Here is a 26,104-nt window from a genome sequence, read left to right as displayed (position 1 = left end):
TGATGGCAAGATGGCAGTCATCGGCGTCCCTACTGACCTGGGAGGCCTGGGAGTGGTAGGCAGGTTGTCGGTAGCTAGTGGAGGCTGCCAATCTACCCCATAGAGTCAGGGAATCAAAGAAGGAGGTGAGCAGTAGTGTTCTCAGCTGTCTGTGACCGACAGGCGTAACAGATGGCCATAGCTAAAAAACGAAATTACTCTGTTACTTTGATCTATACTGAAGAGGGTATTGGGGAGATATCTATGCCAGACACATTTTTTTGAGTGTGATCATTAATATGAACTAAAGCAAGTCACGATGAGCCAGGAAGATGTAATGGCACAAACTGACTAACGGGCCGATACAGTAAGGTGTGGTAGAAAGAGGTTTGTGCCCGGTGCACCCACGTTTGCTGCACGCACAGTTCGGATCACCTACCGCTCGATAATAATCACACTGGAAGCAATTGATGGTTTCCAACTTAACTTTTATTGATTAAAGGTGGAAAGTTGTTAGAAATGTTCAACTACTTTTAGTCCAGTTGTTCAGCACAAGCCCTTGTAGGGACTTAAGGCCTGGATGGACAGGTACAGCATTAGAGGTCAGGCCCTCTTAGAGACGTAAGTCCTGGACAGACAGGCACGGCATTCGAGGATAGAGGTCAAGACCTTGTAGGGACATAAATCCTGGACGGACAGGCACAGTGTTTGAGGTCAGACCCTTGTAGCACATAAGGGCTAGACAGTGGACACTGGAGACAGGCACAGCGTTTGAGGTCAGGCTCTTGTAAATACCCAGAAGCTATTAACTGTACTTAATACGTATGCACTTCAGCTGATGACAAAGGAACTTGAAGAGCTCTCAGAAATAAGAAAACTGCTACTCAAGTCCAAATCAACCTATAGTAACTTTTTAGTTTACACAGTGCCTCTGTAAATTATGGGAGCACAGAGGATGAACTAGAGTGCAACTACCATCAGTTTTCTATAGTACTAGAAACATTAATGTTGGCACTTAAGAAAGATTTAGGGAAAATGGCCCATATTATAAAGGTCATGAAAACTATTGAGCATATGAAATATGCAAGCTCTAAACATCTGAAGTCAGCTTTTTATGTTCTTACATTCCAAATGTTGCAAAACAGGAAAACGAATATTCTGGAAAGAAGTGATGTGCAAATACATGAAACTGAAATTAGATATACTAGAACTAAGCTCAGACAGGCACAGCATTTGAGGTCAGGCCCTTGTAGGGATGTACGGCCTGGACAGCGGACAGACTGGCACAGCGTTTGAGGTCTGGTACATGTGTTGATATTAACTGGAACTTAGGAGGCAGTTGGAGCTGCTGCAAGGCTTTCAATTGCTTTTATTCATCTTGCCATTCACAGGGAAAATTTGGAAACTCAAGCATAGGCAGGTTTATTTTCAAAAACACTAGCATTTCCATCAACTCTGGTGCCAGCCTTGAACGGTGAGGCTGATATCCCTTGTCATTGAAAATACACGTTCACTGGCACACTGGTTGGTGGACATGACAGATATTGCTGAGCTATTTGGCTACGTGTGGTCAGACAGTGGATTTGTGTGCCCAATATGCCAGCAGATCTGTCTGCATGTCCTCTGTGGGCTCTGAGAGATACCGTGTCACTGACATTTGTGCTGGTGTCTCCTTTGCTTGAGTGGGCTGAGAGTCACTCATGCCAGCTGCTTTCTCTCTAGCATGTAGCAGAACAGATGAATCTTTATGGGCAACATGCCTTTGGCATACTGAAGTAGAGGAGGAGGTGGTACTAGCTGTCGCTGACAGAGGGCTGCTCCTGCTTGGGCTAGCACAACTCTCTGAAGTGCCCGCTGTTTCCTCCTCTGCTTCAGCCCTAATCTGTCTCTGCCTATGGCACTCCTGTTCACAGACTTTTGCTAACAGCAGATCCTTCACAAATGAGAGACTATTGGATTGTAGGGCAAGTTCCTTGTAAACAGTTATATATATATATATATATATATATATATATATATTCTCCCTACATCTCCTATATTTTTATGCCTTATAATGGTAAATCGTTCAATTTTATATCTGTATTGTCACATGTTCATTGTTTCAATGTAAAGCGCTTGTTTGCTGATTTTTTTTTTTTGTTTAATGTGAACCGATGAGATGTTCCCAACGTTCATCAGTATATAAAAACTTCTAAATAAATAAATTAATACATAAATAAAGTTTCCCTTTCACACGGGGATCACAGACTGTGGCGAGCATGTATGTCTGGTCTTCTGCTAAAGGCCTTAATCTCTCTTGCACCTGCTTCTGCAAAAAGTCCAGACAATACAGCATCTCAGCTGTCATTCCCTCTTCCTGTTTAAAGCCTTCCAAATTTTCCTCCAGAAAATTAACTAAAGGGATGATTTCAGCCAAGGTGGCACTTCTAGAACTCAACTCCTCCATGACATCCTTGAAGGGCTGCAGGATTTTTCCCAGCTGACTCATGACTAACCAATCATGATGCCCTAGGGGATTCTGCACACCTATGTCCATTGAACCAGAAAGTTCATGAAGGGGTGTCTGCAGCTCCACTAACCTCTGCAGTATCATAAAGGTGGAATTCCACCGGGTGGCAATGTCTTGAATGAGAAGCTTGTGAGGCATCTCCAAATCAGTCTGCTTTTGTCGGAGAACCTGCGCCGCCTTCACACTTCTGTGGAAGTGCGCTGCTATGTTCCTGCACTTGTGTATTAACCTATGCAGGTATTCATTCTCTTGGTGATTGGAATCCAACCCCAGAGCTGACTTCACTACTAGGTGCAGAGTGTGTGTAAAAATTTGAATGTTCTGTAAGTGCCTGTCGCATATTGCCTTTAACATGTTTGCACCATTGTCTGTGACAAAGAACCCTGTCTGAGGATTCCTGTTTCGCTGGTGTAGTTGCCAGCCCACCAGCATCTGTCTGATGCATGCTAGAATATTGGCTGAGGTATGGGCCTCGTCCGTCAGGTAGGTGTGCAATAAAGCCCACCTCCACCCTGATACTTGTTCACTAATAGAGCTAATGCCTGCTCTTGCCTCAGCCAGGTCTCAGAAGTGTGCTGTCAGGGAGAGGTAAGAGTGTGCAGCATTCATGGCAGTCCAGATATCACAGGTAAAATGCACACTCCCCTGTGCCTGGATTCGACTGCGACACTGGCTGTACAGGCTGGGGATGACCTTTCTGCTGAATGTGGAGGGGACTTTGTAATTTGGAACTAAGACCTTCAGCAAATGCTTGAAACCCACACTCTCCACTATCTGTAAGGGCTGGTCATCAAGGGCAATCATTTCCCCAATGCTCCTGGATATAACCTTTGAGGCTGCCTGCCTCCTTCCCTGGGATAGCGTTACCGAACACCATCCCATTTCCTCCATGGTGGGTTGTCGCTTCTGCCACATGGCAGGGGGCTGATAGCCTGCCACCTGACTGCTAGAAGGGGCTGAGGGCATGGGGTGACTTTGCTCCTTTTCAACCACTTTACGCTGCCTGGAAAAATGGGTCCCCTGACTGGTACTGCCACCATCCCCAGATGGCAGTACCATTGTTGGGTGTTGCCTCTTCATATGATGCATCATGCCAAAATTAGTTAGATGTCCCATTTGCTTGCCTCTGCTAATAGCCCTGGCACAGTAATTGCACTGAGCAAAACGTGGGTCCTCTGACACTTTAAAGTGGCTCCAGATCACAGATTTCTTTTGTGATCCTTCTCTATAGCCTTCAGGGTGGATGCTGGCACTAGAGCTGAAGTAGTGGGTACACCCTGAGAAGCAATGCCAGGGGCATCAGTCACACTCTATGCCTGCGCTGACTTTTCTTCCTCCTCCTCCTCATCAGTTTCATCTCTCCCCTGCAGCACTGAAGTGGAGGCTAAGACAGGAATAACTAATCCTCCTAAACCTTCTTCAGCTATTACTTCTTCCATTTCTGATGATGAGAATCCCACACAAGATGATTCTTCATCGGAATCAGAAGCAAACAGTGCCTGCACTACATTGTCAATGCTAAGTCGAGTCTGCTGTCCCACTGCTGCTTTTGGGTGTCACCCTTTAGTCTTGCACGGCTCAGCCTCTCCTTCCCTCACCTCCAAAACTACAGGGTCAGAAACAGGTGGTGGCGATGCAACATCTTCAAATTTCATTTTTTCCCGGATGGAACTGCCTGCCCCCCAGAGATTTTAGATTGGAACAGGTCCCTTTTTAACTTTAATGGGGGACTGGCATTGCCTTTTGAAGTGCCTCCTCTGCCAGTCCCAATCACTCGACCACGTCTAGCTTTACATGACATTATGGAATTAATGTCACTGCCTACTAGGAATTTCAATTAAAATAATTATTTACAAAAGAGGCCCACTGGGGATTTGGCTTCAGAGAGCATCCCTGTCCCAATATATGTGTTGTGTCCATCTGTCTCAAATGGCTTCTACCTCTGTGCCTCACCTTTCTTCCTTCTCTCTCCTCAAGCCTTGGGAAAATGGCTGCTACCGCGTCTTCATGCCGCTCTCTCCGGTGTCCCCGAATCGGCAACAGTGACGGTGTTCGCCATAATTTTCTTGAGGGCCTCCTAGAGTGTGTGCGCACACACCACCAACGTCTTTATCCATGTCATGGCGGGATCCTCGGGGGCGTCCCCTCCGAGTGAAGTCATCACTTCCTGGTATTTAGCCTGCCCTTCGTTTGCTAACAAACTGAGTTATCAAGGATTGGATTGCCTCCGGTCTAAGCTGCTCTGCCGCTTCCCAGCTGCCGCTGGAAGCTCTCTCTGCCCTTCTGGGTATTTCTTCACTAACCTGGGTACTCGCTCCTCGGGGGCCCTTCTGCTCTATTTCAGGTACCTATCTTGGGATACCGGGTACTTGCTCCTCGAGGGCCTGCTCTCCCTAATCTGTTGCCAGCCACAGAACAACTTATGCCTGCCTGGACCTTCAACAATACAGCTTTCTGCTTCAGTGAATACTAACCGTTTCAGTCTCTCAGCTTCAGCACTCTGTGTCTACATCCAGGACCTGTTCCTGCTACGCTGCGCTGCCTATCAGCTACTTGAGTATGAGACTGGTCTCCTCTGCTGAGGACCCCGGACTACTTCTTTTGGGTTACTTTCACTGCTGCCCACTCCCCAGGCAGTACCATCGGGCTGTACAATAAATACAACTTCTCTGTGTCTGCGTGTATTGAGTCTATCCCAATACTGCGGTTCCTCATGGGGCTCCTCCCTGTTGGAGTGGCCATCACCGCAGTACCCAATAATCCACTCCAACACCTCATAATCACAAAAATATGTGAGTCAGCATCTGCCACACTGCCTATAGATTGCTCTATGTGCTTGTGCAGGGAGGCACCAAGCTTGTAACTACAAAATAGGCCCACTGGGGTTTTGGCTTCAGAGATCACTCCTGTCCCAAAATATGTGAGTCTGCAACACTGCCTACAGACCGCTGTATGTGCCTGTGCAGGCACCAAGCTTGTAAGTATAAAAGAGGCCCACTGGGGATTTGGCTTCAGCGAGCAGCCCTGTCCCAATATATGTGAGTCTGCAACACTGCCTACAGACCACTGTATGTGATTGTGCAGTGCAGGCACCAATCTACTAACTACAAAAGAGGCCCACTGGGGATTTGACTTCAGAGAGCACCAGCACCCCATCCCAATATATGAGAGTCTGCAACACTGCCTACAGACCGCTGTATGTGATTGTGCAGTGCAGGCACCAAGTTACTAACTACAAAAGAGGCCCACTTGGGATTTGGCTTCAGAGAGCACCGCTGTCCCATTATAAGTGAGTCTGCAACACTGCCTACAGTGTGCTGTATGTCCTTGTGCAGGCAGGCACCAAGCTTGTAAGTACAAAAGAGGCCCACTGGGGATTTGGCTTCAGAGAACACCCCTGTCCCAGTATATGTGAGTGTGCAAAATTTCCCAGTGCACAGACTTCTTGGCTTAAGAGCACAAAGAGACAGTCTGGGTTCAATAAAAAAAAAACTGCAGTTAATTAAAAAGCATGGCTTGCTTGGCACAGTAGCAAAAAAGAAGAAATATATTTTTCAATGGAAAATTATATCAAACTAGCTAGAAATTGAATATATCTCCTATCCACAACACCCAAATCCTGCTTGCAACCTACCCCGGGGGTAAAATATAAAAATAACCAGCAACATGCCACTGCTAGCAGCTTGTCTAAGTGGCACAGACAGAGACCGTCTCAGATCAATAAAAAAAAATAAAGGTGCCGTCAAATAAAGCATGGCTAGCTGCGGCACTGCAGCCAAATTGAAGAAATATATTTTTCAATGGAAAATTCTATCAAATTAGCTAGCAATTGAATACAGATTTGAGACACTCAGACTAGCTCTGAGTGCAGCCACCTCCCTGGACCACCTCCCCAGACCATCCCCGCAAAGAAAGTGCGTGGCACACCCCGTGCTTAAGGTATAAATACTGCTGTGTCATCAGGAATATCGTCACAGAGCACTGAGTGAGAGTGGCGATTGGCTGCATTAGAAAAATGCTTAGCTCTGATAGGTTGCATTCTGGTCTCCTTGCCAACCTGTCTGACCCACTCTATGACAGGGCTGTGAGGTCACTTATGACTCACAGGAAAGGGCTGGTTTTTGCTATCTCCTATTTCAAATGGCCGCTAAGAAATTACTGCGAGCCAAAAGAATGAAACTAATATATGTTATGTTGTATTCATGGGGGATTGCGATGCGTTTCGCGAACCCATAATTACAACAAATAGGGACTTATGCGTTGTGGATTGCCCATGTGTTGAAAATGAATGCACATCCCAGCTGTCACCTTTATCTCTTGCACCAGATCTTGCATGTTAGTGAGGATTAAATCTAGAGTAAACTTCTCTTTCAGTTCCAGGACCAGATGCTCAATGAAGCAGTTATTTATAGCATCTAGAAATTTTTGCCCAAATTTAAAAGGCCCGTGCGCATAAAAATCAGGGATTACATGTGTGTCTGGGCCTTGCACACATTGTGCATATTTTAGAATGGGCCCAGCCATGCCCATAAACCTGGATACATGCACAAATGCCAGACCAGCTGAAAGAGGCAAGCCGGGGAGTAGGGAAGGGTGGGGCAGGAGGCGGGCCGGGACACCACCTTTAGACACTGTCCCAAGGAAGCATGCACTGAAAGCCGACAGGCACACAGAGTGTACTTATGCTCCAGAGGAGCAGTAAGTAGAAAAATATAAAAAAATGGGGATAGGTAGGTTTAGTTTAGGCATCTGGGAGGAGAGGGGAAAAGAGAGAAAGGATAGGTTTAGGGATAAGGAAGTTCCCTCCCAGTCCGCTCCAATAAAGGCAGAAGCCCTACTTACATCACCACACATATTATTCTAAAATTCCCCCCTGCAAATGGAGCAAGCCACCCACCTGCACATGCGTGCGCAGACAAGAAAATCCAGCACGTATGTGCATGCGGAAAACATATTTTAAAAAATGCACAAGCTGACACGTTCATATTATAAAGATTGGCACATCCATGTGCGTGTGCCAGAAACTGTACACACACATGGTCATGCATGTGCACCTTTTAAAATCAACCCCCCTTTGGTCCCTAGCATACTCTGACAAAATATTTACCTAACCAATATTGGGGTAATTGAAATCTCCCATTATTATAGTGTTCCCTAATTTGTTAGCTTTCCTCATTTTTCTTAGCATTTCACTGTCTGTTTCTTCATCCTAGCCAAGCAGATGAGAGTATATCCCCACAACTATACTCTTCCCTATCACAAAGGGAATTTCTATCTATAGAGATTCCACAATTGCATTTTGTTTCCTGAAGGAATTTTATCCTGTTTTACTCTATTTCATCCTTAACATATTGTCTCATCCCTCCACCAATTGACCCAATCAATCATTTCAATATAATTTGTACCCTGGTATCCCCATATCCCATTTCTGTTATCATCCTTCCAGCAGGTTTTTGAGATCCCTATCATATCTTCATGTCCGTTCAGTGCCATACTTTTTAACTTTTCACTTATATTTTAGAATTCTGGCATTCACATATAAACAATTCAAAGTATGTTTTTTAATTGTATTCACAGCCTGCTAGTAGTTGAAATATGTAGTTTTGAATAATTGTTCTCTCTTTGCTCTTTATTTAAATGTGCCTGAACTACCCCTGTTTTTATCACAACTTCTCTATTGGGATATTCTAACTGTCCCATTATGCCAGTATCCTTTGAAAAAATGTCACTCAGAACCCTGTGCTCCTGAGCAACTGTTGACTTTCCCCAATTATTTAATTTAATAGCTATTCAATTTCCTTCTTAAATGTTCTTGCCAGCAGCCTGGTTCCACTTTGAATAAGATGGAACCTATCCTTTTGGAATAGGCTTCCCCTTCCTCAAGATGCTACCCGGTTCCAAACAAATATAAAGCCATCTTCCCTCTACCATTGCTCATCCACACATTAAGACTCTGGAGATTTGCCTTCTTCTGGGGTCCTAAGCATGGAACAAGGTACATTTCTGGGAATGCTACCCTAGAGGTTTAGAATCTAAGATTTCTACCTAAAATCCTATGTCATTGGTACCCAAAGGACCAAGACAGCCAATTCTTTTCTAGCACCTAAGTGACACCTGAGGTCTGCCATCTTTGCACCAAGCAGGCAAGCCAAATATTTCTGCATGGCTCCTTAAATGCCTTTTTAATGTGCCTTTGATTTTCTTTTTTTTTTTTTTTTGGGGGGGGGGGAGGTTGTCAGCACAAAAAATTGATTTTGCATGGATTTTATAGTATAGGCTTCATTATATTTCAGCACGGTCTTAAATGAGCTTTTTTGAGTTAAATGTTACTTTTTTTTTTTTTTACATATACTATGATGAACAATCCCTTACTCATAAGAAAACAGATGCACACCATACTCCTAAAATCATAATGTATTTTAAAATGTTGCAAATCTGGGTAAGCAAAGACATAACAACTCATTTCTGATGCTTTATAACCAGTAGCACTCATAACAGTATGGGTATGGACTCTAAGCTAAAGAATGTTGACACTGCCAGATTTTTGAATACCAGTCAGTGTCACTAGGATTCAAGCCCCAAGGAAAAGAAATCAGTCTTGTCTTTTTGACAACTTCTGTTAGAATAATTTCATGTCATTGAAAATGGGATCTTTTGTGGAAACTAAAATTGCATTGGAGATAGAAATTGTTTGTTTTTGGAAATTGCCTCAGGTTGTGAGTTCTTTAAGATAGGGATTCATTTTACCTGTATGTAAATTGTTGTAAAGTACTCTTATGGTGCTCTACCAATGCTGAAATCACAATTTTTTTCAATTTATATATTTATTTGATTAAACTTACTAGTGCCCTGATTCTAAAAAATATCTCCAGGTAACATACAGACATAAAAATGTCATAATTATTATTAATACTAAGCAGACAGATATCATATACAATATTAAACGATCAAGATTCCATTTGTATTTATAATTAAGAGCCCTAATCTCTCAAGTAAGGATTATTTATTTTGGAAAGGATAGATGTAAAACTTGTTTATCTCCAAATTTCGAACAAGAAAGCTGCTTTATATGCATGCAAATATTAACTCATCTAATCCAATTTATGTTTGTTTGGAGCTGTTTGTGCAGAAGGCACTAAGATATACAATTAAAAAAATATTTCAAATTGATGGCATCCTTTAAAACTATCCAATACATTAGATATGCCTACATTTTGTATTGAGCATCTCTGGTTTGTATAACTTACTTTCACTTGACCCACAAAAGCATTCACTTCTTCTTCTTTGACAGATAGATTTTTAGGCAGATAGAGGTCAAAGATTGGTCCATTGTCATTCACATCTGTCACCACCACATTAACTGTAGCAGTTGATGTCTAAAAGAATGTAAAGAAAAATCACATACATAACATAACAACTTTATGACACTTTAATCTTTAATATAATGTCTTTGGAATATGACCAACTAAATAATGTCCACTGTTTTTGCTTCTTGGTTAATTTTCTCAGAAAATTCACATAAAGGCATGCATATACAGCATATAGAGACATCAGTTCTATAAATATGAAATTAATTTATAAAAAAAAATGTTTCTGCATAGTTTATATTATTTTCTCTTGAAATTTCTGTATGGAAAAAATAAATCATTAAAGAACTTCCAGGTAAACATTATGGATTAATAACCCAGGAACACATGGTTTAGAGTTGTCTCTGGTAGGATAAGACCTGTGACCCAGAAACACCCACTCTCCCCAAGTTTGCATCCAGTATCTCCACCCCCACTTCCATAGAGCATCCACAAACTCAGGAATAAATGGATTGCAAGGGGTTCTGGTAGGACAAGATTTTTAAAATAGAGACATTCACTCTATCAAATGATTCATTTACAAAACTGCCTTTTCTGTATTGGAAAATGAAGATGATCTAGCAATGGAAACTGAAGTGGTATCTGAAATGAAAGAACATATCCAATGCACACAGAGACCACATAATGCTATCAAAAGTCATTTTTATTTATTTAGACTTTTTTATATTCTGTTTTCACACTTTTTTCAGCATTTTAACGTGGATTATGTTCAGGTATTTCCCTAACCCCAGAGGGCTTACAGTCTAACAGGGCCATTTAATAAACTTGTATTATGACGTTTTCACATGCGAAAAATGCTTTAACGCATATGAAAAGCACCATAACGCATGGTACGATAGAAATTTTTAAAAGGGGAGGGATTAGGGAGGAGTTGGGGAGGGAAATTTGTAAAAGTGGGCTGTCTTCACAAAGTGCAAAGCCATAACACATGATATTGCACAGTTTTAACACCAAAAATAACTACACCTTTTTCAGTAGTGTTAAGGTGTGCAATATGCCCATAACACAATTTGTGATTTTTTTCACAAATTCCATTTTTAGGCTGAGGAAGGTCCTGAGTGTGTGTGGGGGGGAAGGGGGGGGGGGAGAGAGAGAGAGCCTCTGGGGGTGACACCATAGAAAGCAGCTATTTATGCTACTATAGGAGGCCCACCTAGTAACTCGAGGTGAGGTTTAGGTAGTAGTATAGGGGTTAGAGGCCACTTTTACATGCAGAGTGAGATGTACGAACAGAACAGTACACTCTTGTGAAGATGTGATGTCCTTCAGAATGACAAAACTCACACAACAATGAGATTTGTACACTGTTCTCTCAACCTGGTTTGATGTTACCCAGGTAGAGAGTCCATCAAGCTAACTACTACAAGGACTTTGTAGATAGGCTCTCTCTCCCTCTCCCCCCCTTTCACGCTAATACCTATGCGAAACGCTAAGATAATGCACATTGTGATAAATAGGCTATTACCATAACACATGCCCCTTTTCCTATCACATGCGATATTTACTGCATTTTGATAAATCTAGGCCTGAGTGAGAGAAGCTGAGAAGCTATAAGCACAGATACTCTTAGTTTGGGCAATAAAATTCCAGATCTGCACTCCCTGATGGTGGACTGGAGGTGGACTTGGATATTGTTGCTATTATAGAAGCATTATTCAGAGAGTCTTATGAATGGGATACATCCATACTCAGCTATAACCTATTCAGAAGAGATAGAGATGACAGAAATGGGGGAGGTGTAGCTCTTTATGCCAAAAGCAATATCTGAACAATTAAAATGCAGGGGGAATGGGGAAAGGAAGAAGCACAATGGGCTAACTTAAAAAAAAAAAAAAGATCACACTTCTGTTTACACTGGTGTGGTCTACAGGCCTCCAAATCAAACAGAAGAATGAGATATAGATCTGGCTAAAAACATCCAAAAGGTGATAAGGAAGGGAAAACTGTTGCTGACTGGAGATTTTAATCTACCGGATGTGGATTTGAGAATCCCTGCTGAAGAATCTGCAAGAACTAGAGAAATAGTAGATGCCCTTCAAAGGACTATGCTCAGATAAACACTGATGGAACCCACCAGAGAAGGAGCACTACAGGATCTGGTAATCTCAAATGAAGACAATACCTCAAATGTCAGGGTAGTTACCAACTTGGGCACCAGTGATCATCAGACAGTATGATTTGAAATAACAGCCAGAAGGGAGGGAAACCACACAAAGATTAAAGTCCTAGATTTAAAAAAAACAAACAAACAGACTTTAGTAAAATGGCAATGTATCTTGAAGGCTGGTAGGAGATGGATGACATGGAACAACAGTGGGCCAAATTAAAAGGAACTATTGCAACCTTTATTAAAAAAAAATATAAATAAAAGTAAGAAAAAAAGGAAACCAATATGGTTCTCTAAGATGGTGACTAAGAAAATAAAGGAAAGAAGATTGGCATTAAAAAAGTACAAAGGAACTTAAAAAGAGGAGCACAGATAAAAATATTTGGTGAAGCTGAAGGAAACGAGGAAACTAATCAGAAGTCCAAAAGCTTGAGTGGAAGAAAAGCTAGGCACAGAAATAAAGCGTGATGACAAAATATTTGTCAGATATATCAGAGAAAGGAGAAAGACCAGTGGTGGAATCGTAAGACCGAAAGGAGACAAAAAGCACGGTGTGGAGAAAGATGAAGAAATAGCAGAAATATTAAACTAATACTTCAATTTGGTTTTCACTAAGGAAAACATTGGAGAAGGACCCTTAGTGGCCAGCGTGAGTACAGATGAGAGTGGAGTAGATAGATACATCCCCATTTACAGAAAAGAATATTTGGGCATGAGAATAAGCCCAAGGAGCTGGATGAGATATATGCATGGATACTTAAGGAGGTCCAAGAAGTGCCGATGGGTCTGCTGAAGGATCTTTTCAATAGATCCTTCTAGAAGGAAGTAGTGTCACAGGATTGGAGAAGGACGATTGTGCTCCCACCTCATAAAAGTGGTAGCAGGGAAGAAGCAGGAAACTACAGATCGGTTAGCCTTACTGTTGTGGTGGTAAAATTAATGGATGGACTGCTAAAGGAAAGGTTAATGAACTATCTGCAATCCAATGGGTTACAGGATCTGAAACAACTTGGTTTTACCAGGAGAAGATTCTGTCAAACAAATCTGCTATATTTTTTTTGATTAGGTGACTAGAGAACTAGATCAAGGAAGAGCACTGCATAGAGTTTTCTTGGATTTCAACAAAGCTTTTGATTCGGTCTTTCATAGGAGGCTCATAAACAGGCCGATACAGAAAAACGCGCGGGAGAGATGGCGAGCGCCCACTCTCCCAGCGCACGCACAGGCCACTCTCCTGGGCACGCGATTCAGGAGGGTGGACTATGCAAATTAGGGCCCGCGGTAAAAGGAGGCGCTAGGGACACTAGCGTGTTCCTAGCGCCTCCTTTTTGACAGGAGCGGCGGCTGTCAGTGGGTTTGACAGCCGACGCTCAATTTTGCCGGTGTCGGTTCTCAAACCCACTGACAGCCACGGGTTCGGAAAGTGGATGCCGGCATAATTGAGCATCCGTCTTCCGACCCGCGGGCTGCTTTTTAATTTTTTTTTTTTTAATTTTTACTTTTTTTTTTTACTTTTGGGGGCTCCGATTTAATATTGCTATGATATTAAGTCTGAGGGTGTACAGAAAAGCAGTTTTTTCTGCTTTTCTGTACACTTCCCCGGTGCTGGCCAAAATTAACGCCAGCCTTTGGACAGGCATTAATTTCTGAAAGTAAAATGTGCAGCTTGGCTGCACATTTTACTTTCTGTATCGCGCGGGAATAACTAATAGGGCCATCAACATGCATTTGCATGTTGCGGGCACTATTAGTTTCGGGGGGGTTGGACGCGCATTTTTGATGCGCTATTACCCCTTACTGTATAAGGGATAAAGCTAGCGCGTCGAAAACGTGCATCCAAACCTGGGCTAATAGTGCACACTGTACTGTATCGGCCTGAAAGTAAATGAGAAGCTTGAGAATGGCTACAGAGGTGGTGAAATGGATTTCAAATTTGCTGACTGACAGGAGTGTGAAGAGGAGATATCCACACTTCTATCATTTTTTCACCTGATTCATTTTAACACAGAGGAACTGAATCAAATCAATATGAATCTGGAAGAAGTTCTAGAGAAAATTGACAAATTAAATAGAAGCAAATGACTGGGACCCAATGATATGCACCCCAGAGTTCTAAAGGAACTCAGATATGAAATTGAAGACCTACTACTGGTAAACTGTATGTGATCATTCAAATCAGACTATATACCAGAGAACAGGAGGGAAGCAAAAGTAACACCAATTTTCAAAAAAGGGCTCTGGGGGTGACCCGAGCAACTACATACCAGTAAAGCCTGATGTCAGTACTTGTTTACATTGTGGAAACTATAATTAAGAACAAAATTGCTTGTCATATGGATAATAATTCAATCAATCCTCTACATACAAGATAAATATAATTTAGTGACCAATCATAATAAGCACTGTCAGCCAAGACAAAGTAGCCTTCATTGCCTTTTCTTTAATCATCAGCAATCACTAGATCAGTTCTGTGCATTATGTGCTCATTTTTTTTAATATGTTTTTTAGATTTTGCATATAAAATCCACTTAGCTTTTAGCTCTTGAATTTCTTTATCATCCACCAATGAACAGCCTTGATATGGTATGTGTTTTGTAACACCAAGATGATTCGAGATGCTACCATGAGGATTATTTATTGCACAATCATCACCACGTTGGAGATATACGTTTTTCCATGTCCCCCTGATGCAGTATTATGAAACATGGACTGTGTTGGGGCTGTTCATTGGTGGATGATGAAGGAATTCAAACACTAAAAGCGAAGTGGATTTTTATATGTAAAACATAAAAAATATATTAATAATGAGCACATGATGCACAGAACTGAACTGGGAGTGGCTGATGATTAAAGAAAAGGTAATGAAGGTTACTTTGTCTTGGCCAATAGTGCCTATTATGATTCGAATGGTCAGTAAGTTATATTTATTTTGTATGTAGAGGATTGATTGAATTATTATGTTTATATATCCTCTATTGTGACATTGCAGATTCTTGGTGATATGGATAAACTTGTTTTAATGGAAAAGAGCAATATGAAAAGGTATAATTCATGCCTTACCTGATGTAAATGAGCATATAGATAAAGAAAAGCTGAATGATATAATTGATTTCCAGAAGGTGTTTGACAAAGTTCCTCATAAGAGATTTCTCAGTAAACTAAAAAGCCATGGGATAAGAGATGTTAACTCAGTGTGGACTGGTAACTGTTTAAAAGACAGGAAATAAAGAGTAGGACTTAAAGGTCAGTTCTCTCAATGGAAAAAGATGAATAGTGGAGTGTCCCAATAATCTGTCCTGGGACTAGTGCTGTTCAAGGTATTCATTAATGATCTAGAAAGGGGAACGATGAGTGAAGTGATCAGATCTGCAGATGATACAAAGAGGCCGATATTCAGCCCTACGTAGCCAGATATGGTCTTATGTATGCGGCTAAGTGATGCATTTTAAATATTCAGCTACTATCAGCAGCCGTCATTTAGCTCTATGAATACTTATCCAGCTAAGTATTTATCTGGCTAAGTGGTGAGAGTGGAATGGGTGTAACAGAGAGGAGTTGAACTAGTAAGATGAGTTATCTGAGAAGTACTACTCAAACTAGATAGCTGGATAAACTTTGGGTAGCCAGATATATTCAGTGGAATATATTCATTGAATATATAGACTAACCCCTAGATTCATCAAAATGCTATAACTTTTGCATGAATAGAGAGAGAGAACCCAAATTTTAGATATGCAATGATGGGCTACATATTAGAAGTCACCAGCCAGGAAAAGGATCTAGGAGTCACTGTGGATGAGGATTTCAATATACTGTTTTCAACTCAGTGTGTGACTGTGGCCAAAAAAGCAAATGGAATGCTAGGAATTAGGGATGTGTATCATTTTTCTGATGGATGAAAATATTGTATGATATTTTCTAATCCGTCAAGTATCGGGGGGGGGGGGGGGGGTGTCCCCGAAAGCGATAGGAAAACCCCACAAAAGTTGTGTGCAGTTTTCTTATTGTTTTGGGGGGGGGGGATAAGAAAGGGCACACAGAAAAAAAAAATCCGAAACCACCCCGACCCTTTAAATCTAATTATTTAGAATCCCCCACCCTCCTGACCCCCCAAAAAACTTTCCTAAAGTACCTGGTGGTCCAGTGGGGGCCCGGTAGCGATCTCCCACTCTCGGGCCATCGGCTGCCACTAACAAAATGGTGCCAATGGCCCTTTGCCCCTAGAATGTGACAGGGGCTATCAGTGCCATTGGCTGGCCCCTATCACATGGTAGGAGCAATGGATGACCCGCACCATTTTTTAAGATGGCACGGGCAGTCCATTGCTCCTACCATGTGACAGGGGCCAGCCAATGGCACCGATAGCCCCTGTCACATTCTAAGGGCAAAGGGCCATCGGCGCCATTTTGTTTACTGGCAGCCGACAGTCCGAGAGCAGGAGATCGTTCCTGGTACTCCCGCTGGAACACCAGGTACTTTAGGAAAGTTTTTTTTTGGGGGGAGATTCTAAATAATTAGATTTAAAGGGTCGGGTGGGTTTTTTTTTTCGGCTCAGGACAGCTGAAAAAAAAAGCGGTCAGAACCGTGGGAAATGAAAATTTCCCGCGGTTCTACGAACACAATACTGGAAATGATTCCTGAACCGATTCACATCTCTAGTAGGAATAATTTGGAAAGGAACAGAGGATAAAATGAAGAACTTCATAATGCCTCTGTATAAATAAATGGTGTGGCCACATTTGAGTATTGTGTTCATTTCTGTTCACCCCCATCTCAAAGAGATATAGAAGAGTTAGTAAAGGTACAGAGAAGGGTAACAAAAATGGTTAATGGGTTGGAATAGCTACTTTATGAAGAAAGGCTAAACAAGTTGGGGTTCTTCAACTTGAAAAGAGATGATTGAGAGAGGATATGATTGAGGACTACAAAATCAAAAGTGGATCAGAACAGGTAAATATAAAACAGCTATTTAACATTTCAAATAACACTAGCACTAGGGGACACTCCTTTAAGCTAACAGGTATCAAATTTAAAACAAATTAGAGAAAGTATTTTTTCAGTCAATGCACAAACCAGCTGTGGAATTAATTGCTGTAGGATGTGGTCAAGGCTAGATTTAAAAAAGAGTTTGGACAAGTTCATGGAAGAAAGTCCACAAATACGTAGTTATTAATCAGATGGCCCAGCAAGATGCACCATTTTTCATAGGAAGTGAGCAATAAAAAAATTGCATCTACTTTTAGGGGCTGGCCACTGTCAGAGAAAGGTACTGGGCTTGATGGACCTTTGGTCTGGCCCAGCATGACCATTCTTATGTTCTTAAAGGAAACAACATAAATTGAATACTGCAATGTGCGAAAATGACCACCTTTTGATCAAAATCATCCATGGGGGTAGTTGGGGAATAGGTTTGGAGGTGGGGAGGCAGACATTTTCATTGTTAATGTTTGCCACCTTACTTTAATAATAAAGTAGAGTAGTTCAGTAAGTAGCAAGACCTGCTCTGCATGACTAGTGTTTTTAATATTTCCAGAGATGGTTTTTGTGGGTATATCTCATCACAACTCACTTCTGGAAGGAAAATATATGCATAATTTTTTTTTCACAGGTATCTTACCTCTGAAGGCCTCTAATTAGGGATTATCATGAATGAGACACTCTTGTCCTTCTGACAGAAGTTTCATGTTAGTGTGGCAAATAGAACTGGCTGTGAGTTGAAATCATTTTTGTTCACATCTTGCTGCAAGCTGGGATTGTGTTTTTTCATGTTATTTCCTGCTGATTACTTCAGAGGACTGAGACAAGTCTGCTTCAAAGCTATTTTAGTGTCCTATAAAATTTTAATGTTGGTATTATCAAGAACAGACTTATGTTGCAAAAATCTAAATCCTTGTGTATCAATAAAGACCATCAGGCATTATAGCAAGATGTTAAAGACATAAAAGGGATTCATTAAACATTTTGAAAGCAATAAACTACAACAATTAAAAAAGGTGATCCATTAATTGAAAATTCACATAGAATAAATAAGCAAAACAGTTTTATTAAGTTCACATTTATTAGAAATATTTTTCTCTCTTCTCTTTTATGCTATAACTTAATTTGCACTACTCATTTTTGCTTTCCTTACATTGTAAATACAGTACATTATAAAAACTAGATTACATGCATTCTATTACATGCATTTCTCTTTCATTTTCTTGTTCTTTTATGCCTCATTTTTTATAACAGATTTTCACTTAGCCTTTATTTACTTTACTACCTGCTAGAATTTAGTGCTTCTATTTCTTCCTCAATTGGTGGGCTTACCAGTAGTGAATATAGTAGGGGTAGGCATGAAATTCATAGCTTTTGTCAGGATTTCTGGACTGAGGGTACATCACACTATGGGGCGGATTTTAAGAGCCCTGCTCGCCTAAATCCGCCCAAATCCGGGTGGATTTAGGCGAGCAGGGCCCTGCGCGCCTATGTTCAATAGGCCTACCGGCGCGCGCAGACCCCAGGACTCGCGTAAGTCCCGGGGTTTGGCGAGGGGGGTGTGTCGGGGGCGGGCCCGGTCAGCGCAGCGTTTTGTGGGCGTGTCGGCAGCATTTTGGGGGCGGGCCCGGGGGCATGGTTACGGCCCGGGGCGGTCCGGGGGCATGGTTATGGCCCGGGGCAGTCCGGGGGCGTGGCCGCGCCCTCCGGACCCGCCCCCAGGTCGCGTCCCGGCGCGCGAGTGGCCCGCTGGCGCGCGGGGATTTACATCTCCCTCCGGGAGGCGTAAATCCCTCGACAAAGGTAAGGGGGGGGTTTAGACAGGGCCGGGCAGGTGGGTTAGGTAGGGGAAGGGAGGGGAAGGTGAGGGGAGGGCAAAAGAAAGTTCCCTCTGAGGCCGCTCCGATTTCGGAGTGGCCTCGGAGGGAACGGGGGTAGGCTGCGCGGCTCGGCCCGCGCCGGCTATACAGAATCGATAGCCTTGCGCGCGCCGATCCAGGATTTTAGCGGCTACGCGCGTATCTACTAAAATCCCACGTACTTTTGCTTGCGCCTGATGCGCCAGCAAAAGTACGCCAGTTCGCGCTGTTTGTATATCTACCCCTATGAGTGGTACAGGACTGAAAAGCTGGATGCTGGGCAGGCCTAGGGCCAGTCTTCACCTAGCCAGCCCCCTTCCCCACAGGCTGAACCCTTGGGTTCTGGGGGCCAGTAGGTCTTTGATGCAGCAGTATATCATGGTGAGCCTACGCAGGTGGGAACAAGGCTGGTCAAACTGGAACAAGTCTGGACAGGCTGGTAGTCTGAAGCAAGGCAGGGCAGGCTAGATACCCTGGAGCAAGGCTTGGACATGCAGGATAGCCTAGAACAAGGCTTGGACAAACTGGGTAGCTGGAACAAGGCTGACCCTAAGTAGTGGGTATAGGGACAGGACTCAGAGCTGGGACTGGAACTGAACAAAGATACAGACAAGATAGAGCAGGGCAAGGACTAAAACTAGGTACAGGCTGGGGCAAGACAATACATAGGTAAGACAGGGAAAGGATACAAAGGCCAGGATTGGGCAGAACAGACTAGACAAGGCAGACAAGGACAGGACAGAGAGCTAGACAACACAACACAGAACAAAGAAAACAAAGGTAGTGATATAGGAGACCTGTAGGATGTTAGTCATAAGGCTTGAAGGCCAGTAAGGAAAGAGAGGCCTGGAGAGGCCACATAGCAAGAAGCAAGGTAAAATCAGGCCCGAAGGCCACAAGAAGGTATGGAGACTACAAGGCAAGGCAAGGAACAGAGGCCAGGTCTGTTCCTTGCCTTGACTTTATGAAGGGTGACTTTATGAAGAGGCAAGGGTGAAGTGGAAAAGTTGGGTTAATAGGGCTGGAGCTTGGGCAGGGAGTGAAGAGAAGATTGGCAAGACTGGAGGCCATGTTCACTGAGGAATCCTGGTGGAGTGGAGGCTGCAAGTCAGTCTAAGTCAGGAGACCATTAAAGAGTTGGCTCAGTGGAGTCTTCTGCAGGTGGAGAGGCATCATAGTAGTCAGAATCAGAGTATGATGAGGCTGGACAGTAGAATAAATCATAACAGCATTCCAAGGTAGCCCTCAGAGTACAAAATCTGAATGTATTCCAAAACGTGTTTGATTTTTTGAAACAAACAGTATTAAAATCAAGGTTTTCAGAAAAACATTGTGTCAAAATGTCTCACTATAGTCTGCAAACTTTGCATTTATTTTCTTCCTACTTATTTTCTGGGAATATTGCCATATCTACTTTATTAAATGCTTGTTTACAAATCATATTGAACTCAATTCACACTAGTGCAGATTTAGAAAATGTTGTGTCAGAAAGTTCTTTGCTAATTTTGATACATAAAAAGAATCATATTATGGATGTCAGTTTTCTGTAAGTAACTCAGTGGCAAGACAGTCAGCTAAATTATAGTTGGCGAAGTTTAAGTAAATTATCAGCCATGACAGGCTAAGTTGTGGATGAAAATTTATATAAGCTAGCTGTAATATAGATGGCTATTATTGGTGAATGGGGTAACAATTTTGTTTCATTATTTGTTTCTTTTTTTTTTGGGGGGGGTGGGGGGGGTCCAAGGATTTCATTTCATTTAATGCTTATTTTATTTTAAGAAAACAAAAGAAACATTAAAAAATAAACATACATTTAAAAACAAAAAAATTGGGGCCTCCTGAGGTCTCCTATTCCAACTGCTCTTCCCTTCCACCTGAAAAAATGCCGGTGCCAGGATCCTCCCTGTCCCCTACTTACCCAGTCCAAAGGGGATCCACCGACAAACCCTAAACCCAGGCCAAAGTCTCTGCCTTATGTTGACTTAGGCAATGGTGGGTTACTGTAGCTTTGGCCTAGGCCATATTCAAACCCCAGGCTTTGAAGCCTCATCCAGACCCTAGGCCCAGGCCAAAGATTCAGCCTTGCATAGGTCTAAGCCACAGTAGTTCACCATAACATTGGCCTAGACTCTAAGCAAGACCCAGGCTTGGAAGCTGATCCAGATACAGGGCCTAGGCCAGATGTTTGGGTTTCAGACTTGGCTCAGACCCGATGCTAGGGCATAGGCCAAAGGCTAGATCTTGACACCTGGGCCTCAGCCTAGGCCAAGGCCCAACATTGGGGCCTAACCTATAGGCCAGGTCTCAAGACTGGGGCCTCAGCCCCAGGTCAGGCCCAGGCCTAGAGGATGGAGCCAAGACCTCATAGGTCTTCTTTGTATTCATTCTTCATTCTATTTTCTTCTAATAAAGGTATCTGCTGGGGAAGCACCAAGGTAAATTAACTCCTGCATATCCTCCTCAGCAGAAGGCAATTAACTGCCGTACAACAAAATGGCACCCTCTGCCAAGGAGACTGCGCCAGAGTTAATTTATTCAATATGTTCCCGGCAGAAGCCATCATTTGAAGAAAGAAGACTGAAGAAAGAAGAGGAATAGGACCTACAAGGCATTGTCTCCAATGGAAATTAGGTCTGACCCTGAGCCAAGGCCCAGGTGTTGGGTCTCAGCTTTTAGGCCAGGCCCCAGCATCAGCCCTATGCCTAAGCCAAATCCCACGTATTGGAAACCAGCAATCAAGTCAGGCCCCAACATTGAGCCTGTTCCCAATCTGAGGCCCAGGTGTCAGGATCTGGCCTCCAAACTGAGCCCCAGTGTCGGATCACTGATGGTTGAGATAAGTAAGAACCAGGAAATTTCCTGGGCCTGGACATTTGCTCGGATCTTGAATGAGACCCTAAAATTGGGCCATGGCCTAGGCTGAGATCCTGGCATCATATTCAGGCTTAGGCTTGGGCTGAGATGCTAAATCATACTTGGCAGTAGGATATGATAGAGGTGTTTAAAATCATGAGAGGTCTAGAACGGGTAGATGTGAATCGGTTATTTACTCTTTCGGATAGTAGAAAGACTAGGGGGCACTCCATGAAGTTTGCATGGGGCACATTTAAAACTAATCGGAGAAAGCTCTTTTTTACTCAACGCACAATTAGACTCTGGAATTTGTTGCCGAAGGATGTGGTTAGTGCAGTTAGTATAGCTGTGTTTAAAAAAGGACTGGATAAGTTCTTGGAGGAGAAGTCCATTACCTGCTATTAAGTTCACTTAGAGAATAGCCACTGCCATTAGCAATGGTAACATGGAATAGACTTAGTATTTGGGTACTTGCCAGGTTCTTATGGCCTGGTTTGGCCACTGTTGGAAACAAGATGCTGGGCTTGATGGACCCTTGGTGTGACCCAGTATGGCATTTTCTTATGTTCTTATGGGAGCTTCTGCTTTGTGTCTCAACCTATTTCCTAAGCAAGGCCCTGGCTTTGGGCCTAGGCCTAGGCCCAATTGGTAACTTTTTATTTTTTAAATATTTTCAAAACAAAACAAAATTATGATAACATTTCATTAGATTTTATATCATTTCATTTTGAAAATGACCTGAAATGAAATAGGAAATTTTATAATTTCCTATTTCATTTTTCCCCAAATGCACATCCCTAATGGCTCTAGTTATCTGCATACAGCTTTAGATGATCTACCTGCCTACCTATCTCCTTAAATTAGGCAGGCAAATCTTTTGAAAAAAGACCCTGACCCTTCCAAACCTGGAACTCAGATTTGCAACAGAAGCCCTTAGACCCAGCAGTCACTCTTCTCATTTCACCCCCCAGTTCCATAGCCCTGCCTACCAGAATCATTTTAAACATAGTGTTAGAGAGGAAAAGGTATGCATACCCCCTTTGAAAAGGGGAAGGGGATGAGTTGGGGAGAAATTGAGGGATCTAGCATGTTGATTGCTGGGTTCAGGGAAGAAAATTTTCTATTGCAGAGCTGGATTCAGGGGATGGGAGGAAGACAATTGCCAAGTATATAGGTTTCTTTTGCAGATCAGAGATGGAAGGGATTTATTGCAAGATGTGGAGGGGGATTCTATGTAGTTTGTTTTCTGAGGCTGGTTAGGGGTAATTTCTGTTTCCAGGGATTTGGGGGAGGTGGTTCTATTGCAGAATGCCATTTAGACAGAGTTTCATATCATGAATCCTACTTCTACAGCTTTCCTTCCTTTGGAAAAGGTTTAATTCCTGTGCATCATTAATTCCCTTCAGATATTTAAAACTCTGAGAGGAGATCAACTGGAGGAAGGTGGGGGGGGGGGGGGGGGGGGGGGTCATGTGTTAGTAGGGATGTGAATCATTTTCCATATCGTCTTAACGATAGAAATCGTGTGGCAGGGCAAGAAAATCGTCTTAGGCACGATTTTTTAGTTAAAAAATCGTTAAAAATCGTTTTTTTCCGATTAGTGCGCACTAACTCGAGTTAGTGCGCACTAACGGGAGTTAGTGCGCACTAACTGGGAGTTAGTGCGCACTAACTGAAAATGATACAATTTGACACTTTTCAGGTCAGTTAAGGTCAGTTTAGGAATGAATATGTATTCCTATTGGCTGCCCTCTTATTTATTCATGTTACCAAGTTTCCTACTGACAGTATATGGGGGATGGGAAATGGAAACAGTTGGTAGCTTGACAAAACAAGTAATGTGATCAGTCAATGTGACTAGAACTTGTGCCCTAACCCTGATACCAGGGGTATTGTGATCTTCCTGCACACAGTGCCCTATCCCTATTAATACCAGGAGTGTTGTGATCTTCCTGCACACAGTGCCCTATCCCTAATACCAGGGGTGTTGTGATCTTCCTGCACACAGTGCCCTATTCCTGATACTGGGGGTGTTGTGATCTTCCTGCACGCAGTGCCCTATTCCTGATACCGGGGGTGTTGTGATCTTCTTGCACACATCCCGGTATCAGGGATAGGGCACTGCATGCAGGAAGATCACAACACTCCTGGTATTAATAGGGATAGGGCACTGCATGCAGGAAGATCACAACACTCCTGGTATTAATAGGGATAGGGCACTGCATGCAGGAAGATCACAACACCCCTGGTATCAGGGATAGGGCACTGTGTGCAGGAAGATCACAATACCCCGGAGGAGTGAGGGTCAGGCAGCTCCCCCCTGTCTGTGAAGCCAGCCTCTCACTAGTAATGCAGGGAGGGAGCTGTCTCAGACTTCACCATCCTCCCCCCCCCCCCTCACCCACACACCATTCATTAGCTGGGACATGGGGGAAGTCAGGAGTGAGGGTCAGGCAGCTCCCCCCTGTCTGTGAAGCCAGCCTCTCACTAGTAATGCAGGGAGGGAGCTGTCTCAGACTTCACCATCCTCCCCCCCCCCCTCACCCACACACCATTCACTAGCTGGGACATGGGGGAAGTCAGGAGTGAGGGTCAGGCAGCTCCCCCCTGTCTGCGAAGCCAGCCTCTCACTAGTAATGCAGGGAGAGAGCTGTCTCAGACTTCACCATCCTCCCCCCCCCCCTCACCCACACACCATTCACTAGCTGGGACATGGGGGAAGTCAGGAGTGAGGGTCAGGCAGCTCCCCCCTGTCTGTGAAGCCAGCCTCTCACTAGTAATGCAGGGAGGGAGCTGTCTCAGACTTCACCATCCTCCCCCCCCCCTCACCCACACACCATTCACTAGCTGGGACATGGGGGAAGTCAGGAGTGAGGGACAGGCAGCTCCCCCCTGTCTGTGAAGCCAGCCTCTCACTAGTAATGCAGGGAGGGAGCTGTCTCAGACTTCACCATCCTCCCCCCCCCCTCACCCACACACCATTCACTAGCTGGGACATGGGGGAAGTCAGGAGTGAGGGTCAGGCAGCTCCCCCCTGTCTGTGAAGCCAGCCTCTCACTAGTAATGCAGGGAGGGAGCTGTCTCAGACTTCACCATCCTCCCCCCCCCCCCTCACCCACACACCATTCACTAGCTGGGACATGGGGGAAGTCAGGAGTGAGGGTCAGGCAGCTCCCCCCTGTCTGTGAAGCCAGCCTCTCACTAGTAATGCAGGGAGGGAGCTGTCTCAGACTTCACCATCCTCCCCCCCCCCCCCTCACCCACACACCATTCACTAGCTGGGACATGGGGGAAGTCAGGAGTGAGGGTCAGGCAGCTCCCCCCTGTCTGCGAAGCCAGCCTCTCACTAGTAATGCAGGGAGGGAGCTGTCTCAGACTTCACCATCCTCCCCCCCCCCTCACCCACACACCATTCACTAGCTGGGACATGGGGGAAGTCAGGAGTGAGGGTCAGGCAGCTCCCCCCTGTCTGTGAAGCCAGCCTCTCACTAGTAATGCAGGGAGGGAGCTGTCTCAGACTTCACCATCCTCCCCCCCCCCCTCACCCACACACCATTCACTAGCTGGGACATGGGGGGAGTCAGGAGTGAGGGTCAGGCAGCTCCCCCCTGTCTGTGAAGCCAGCCTCTCACTAGTAATGCAGGGAGGGAGCTGTCTCAGACTTCACCATCCTCCCCCCCCCCCCCTCACCCACACACCATTCACTAGCTGGGACATGGGGGAAGTCAGGAGTGAGGGTCAGGCAGCTCCCCCCTGTCTGTGAAGCCATCCTCTCACTAGTAATGCAGGGAGGGAGCTGTCTCAGACTGGTATCAGGGTTAGGGCACTGTGTGCAGGAAGATCACAACACTCCTGGTATTAATAGGGATAGGGCACTGTAAGAGATGACTGTAGTAGATTGAATAAAGATCTGATGTTTCTGCTCTCCTCACACCAAACAAAAACAACACACAAGCAGAGAAGCCCTTCTTACAAAGCTGAGCTAGTGAGTTAAGTAGGAGGAAAAGTAAACATACTGGTGCCAGTGTGGCTACTTAAAAAATACACTTACCAACAATCAATTACATATATTTGAACTGTGTACAGTTCCAGCCAGGACCACCTTTCTAAAATGCACAGTGATTGGCAAATTCAACATGCACTAGCATTTCAGGTGCCTGCTAACAAAAATAATAAACAAACAAGTTCTAGTCAGGTGAGTGCTGATCATTACATTACTTTTTTTGTCAAGCTTCCAACTGTTTCCATTTCACATCCCCCCAACCATATTGGTAACATCAATAGATAAGAGCACAGCCAGCCAATAGGAATACATACATACATATTCATTCCTAAGTGACCTTTACTGACCTGGGAAGTGTGAACACTTTGTTTCATTTTCTGTTGGTGTTCGTTAGTTTCCAGTTCCATTTCCCATCCCCCCAACCATCACCTCAGTGGTAACATCAAT

General features: G+C 43.8%; 1 protein-coding gene across 1 annotated transcript in view; it reads right to left on the bottom strand.

The window, feature by feature from the left end:
• The window catches only part of PCDH15 (protocadherin related 15), a 2,056,285-nt gene that overhangs the window by 714,341 nt on the left and 1,315,840 nt on the right, over positions 1–26,104 (bottom strand). The window contains exon 19 of the mRNA XM_029609778.1: positions 9,736–9,864. Within this exon, the coding sequence (XP_029465638.1) occupies positions 9,736–9,864 (129 nt within the window). The remainder of the gene's footprint in view (positions 1–9,735; positions 9,865–26,104) is intronic.

The sequence above is a fragment of the Rhinatrema bivittatum genome, chromosome 7 (genome assembly GCF_901001135.1).
Source record: "Rhinatrema bivittatum chromosome 7, aRhiBiv1.1, whole genome shotgun sequence".
NCBI lineage: Eukaryota > Metazoa > Chordata > Amphibia > Gymnophiona > Rhinatrematidae > Rhinatrema > Rhinatrema bivittatum.
Note: the sequence above shows the minus strand (reverse complement) of the source record. Positions and strands in the feature narration are given on the sequence as shown.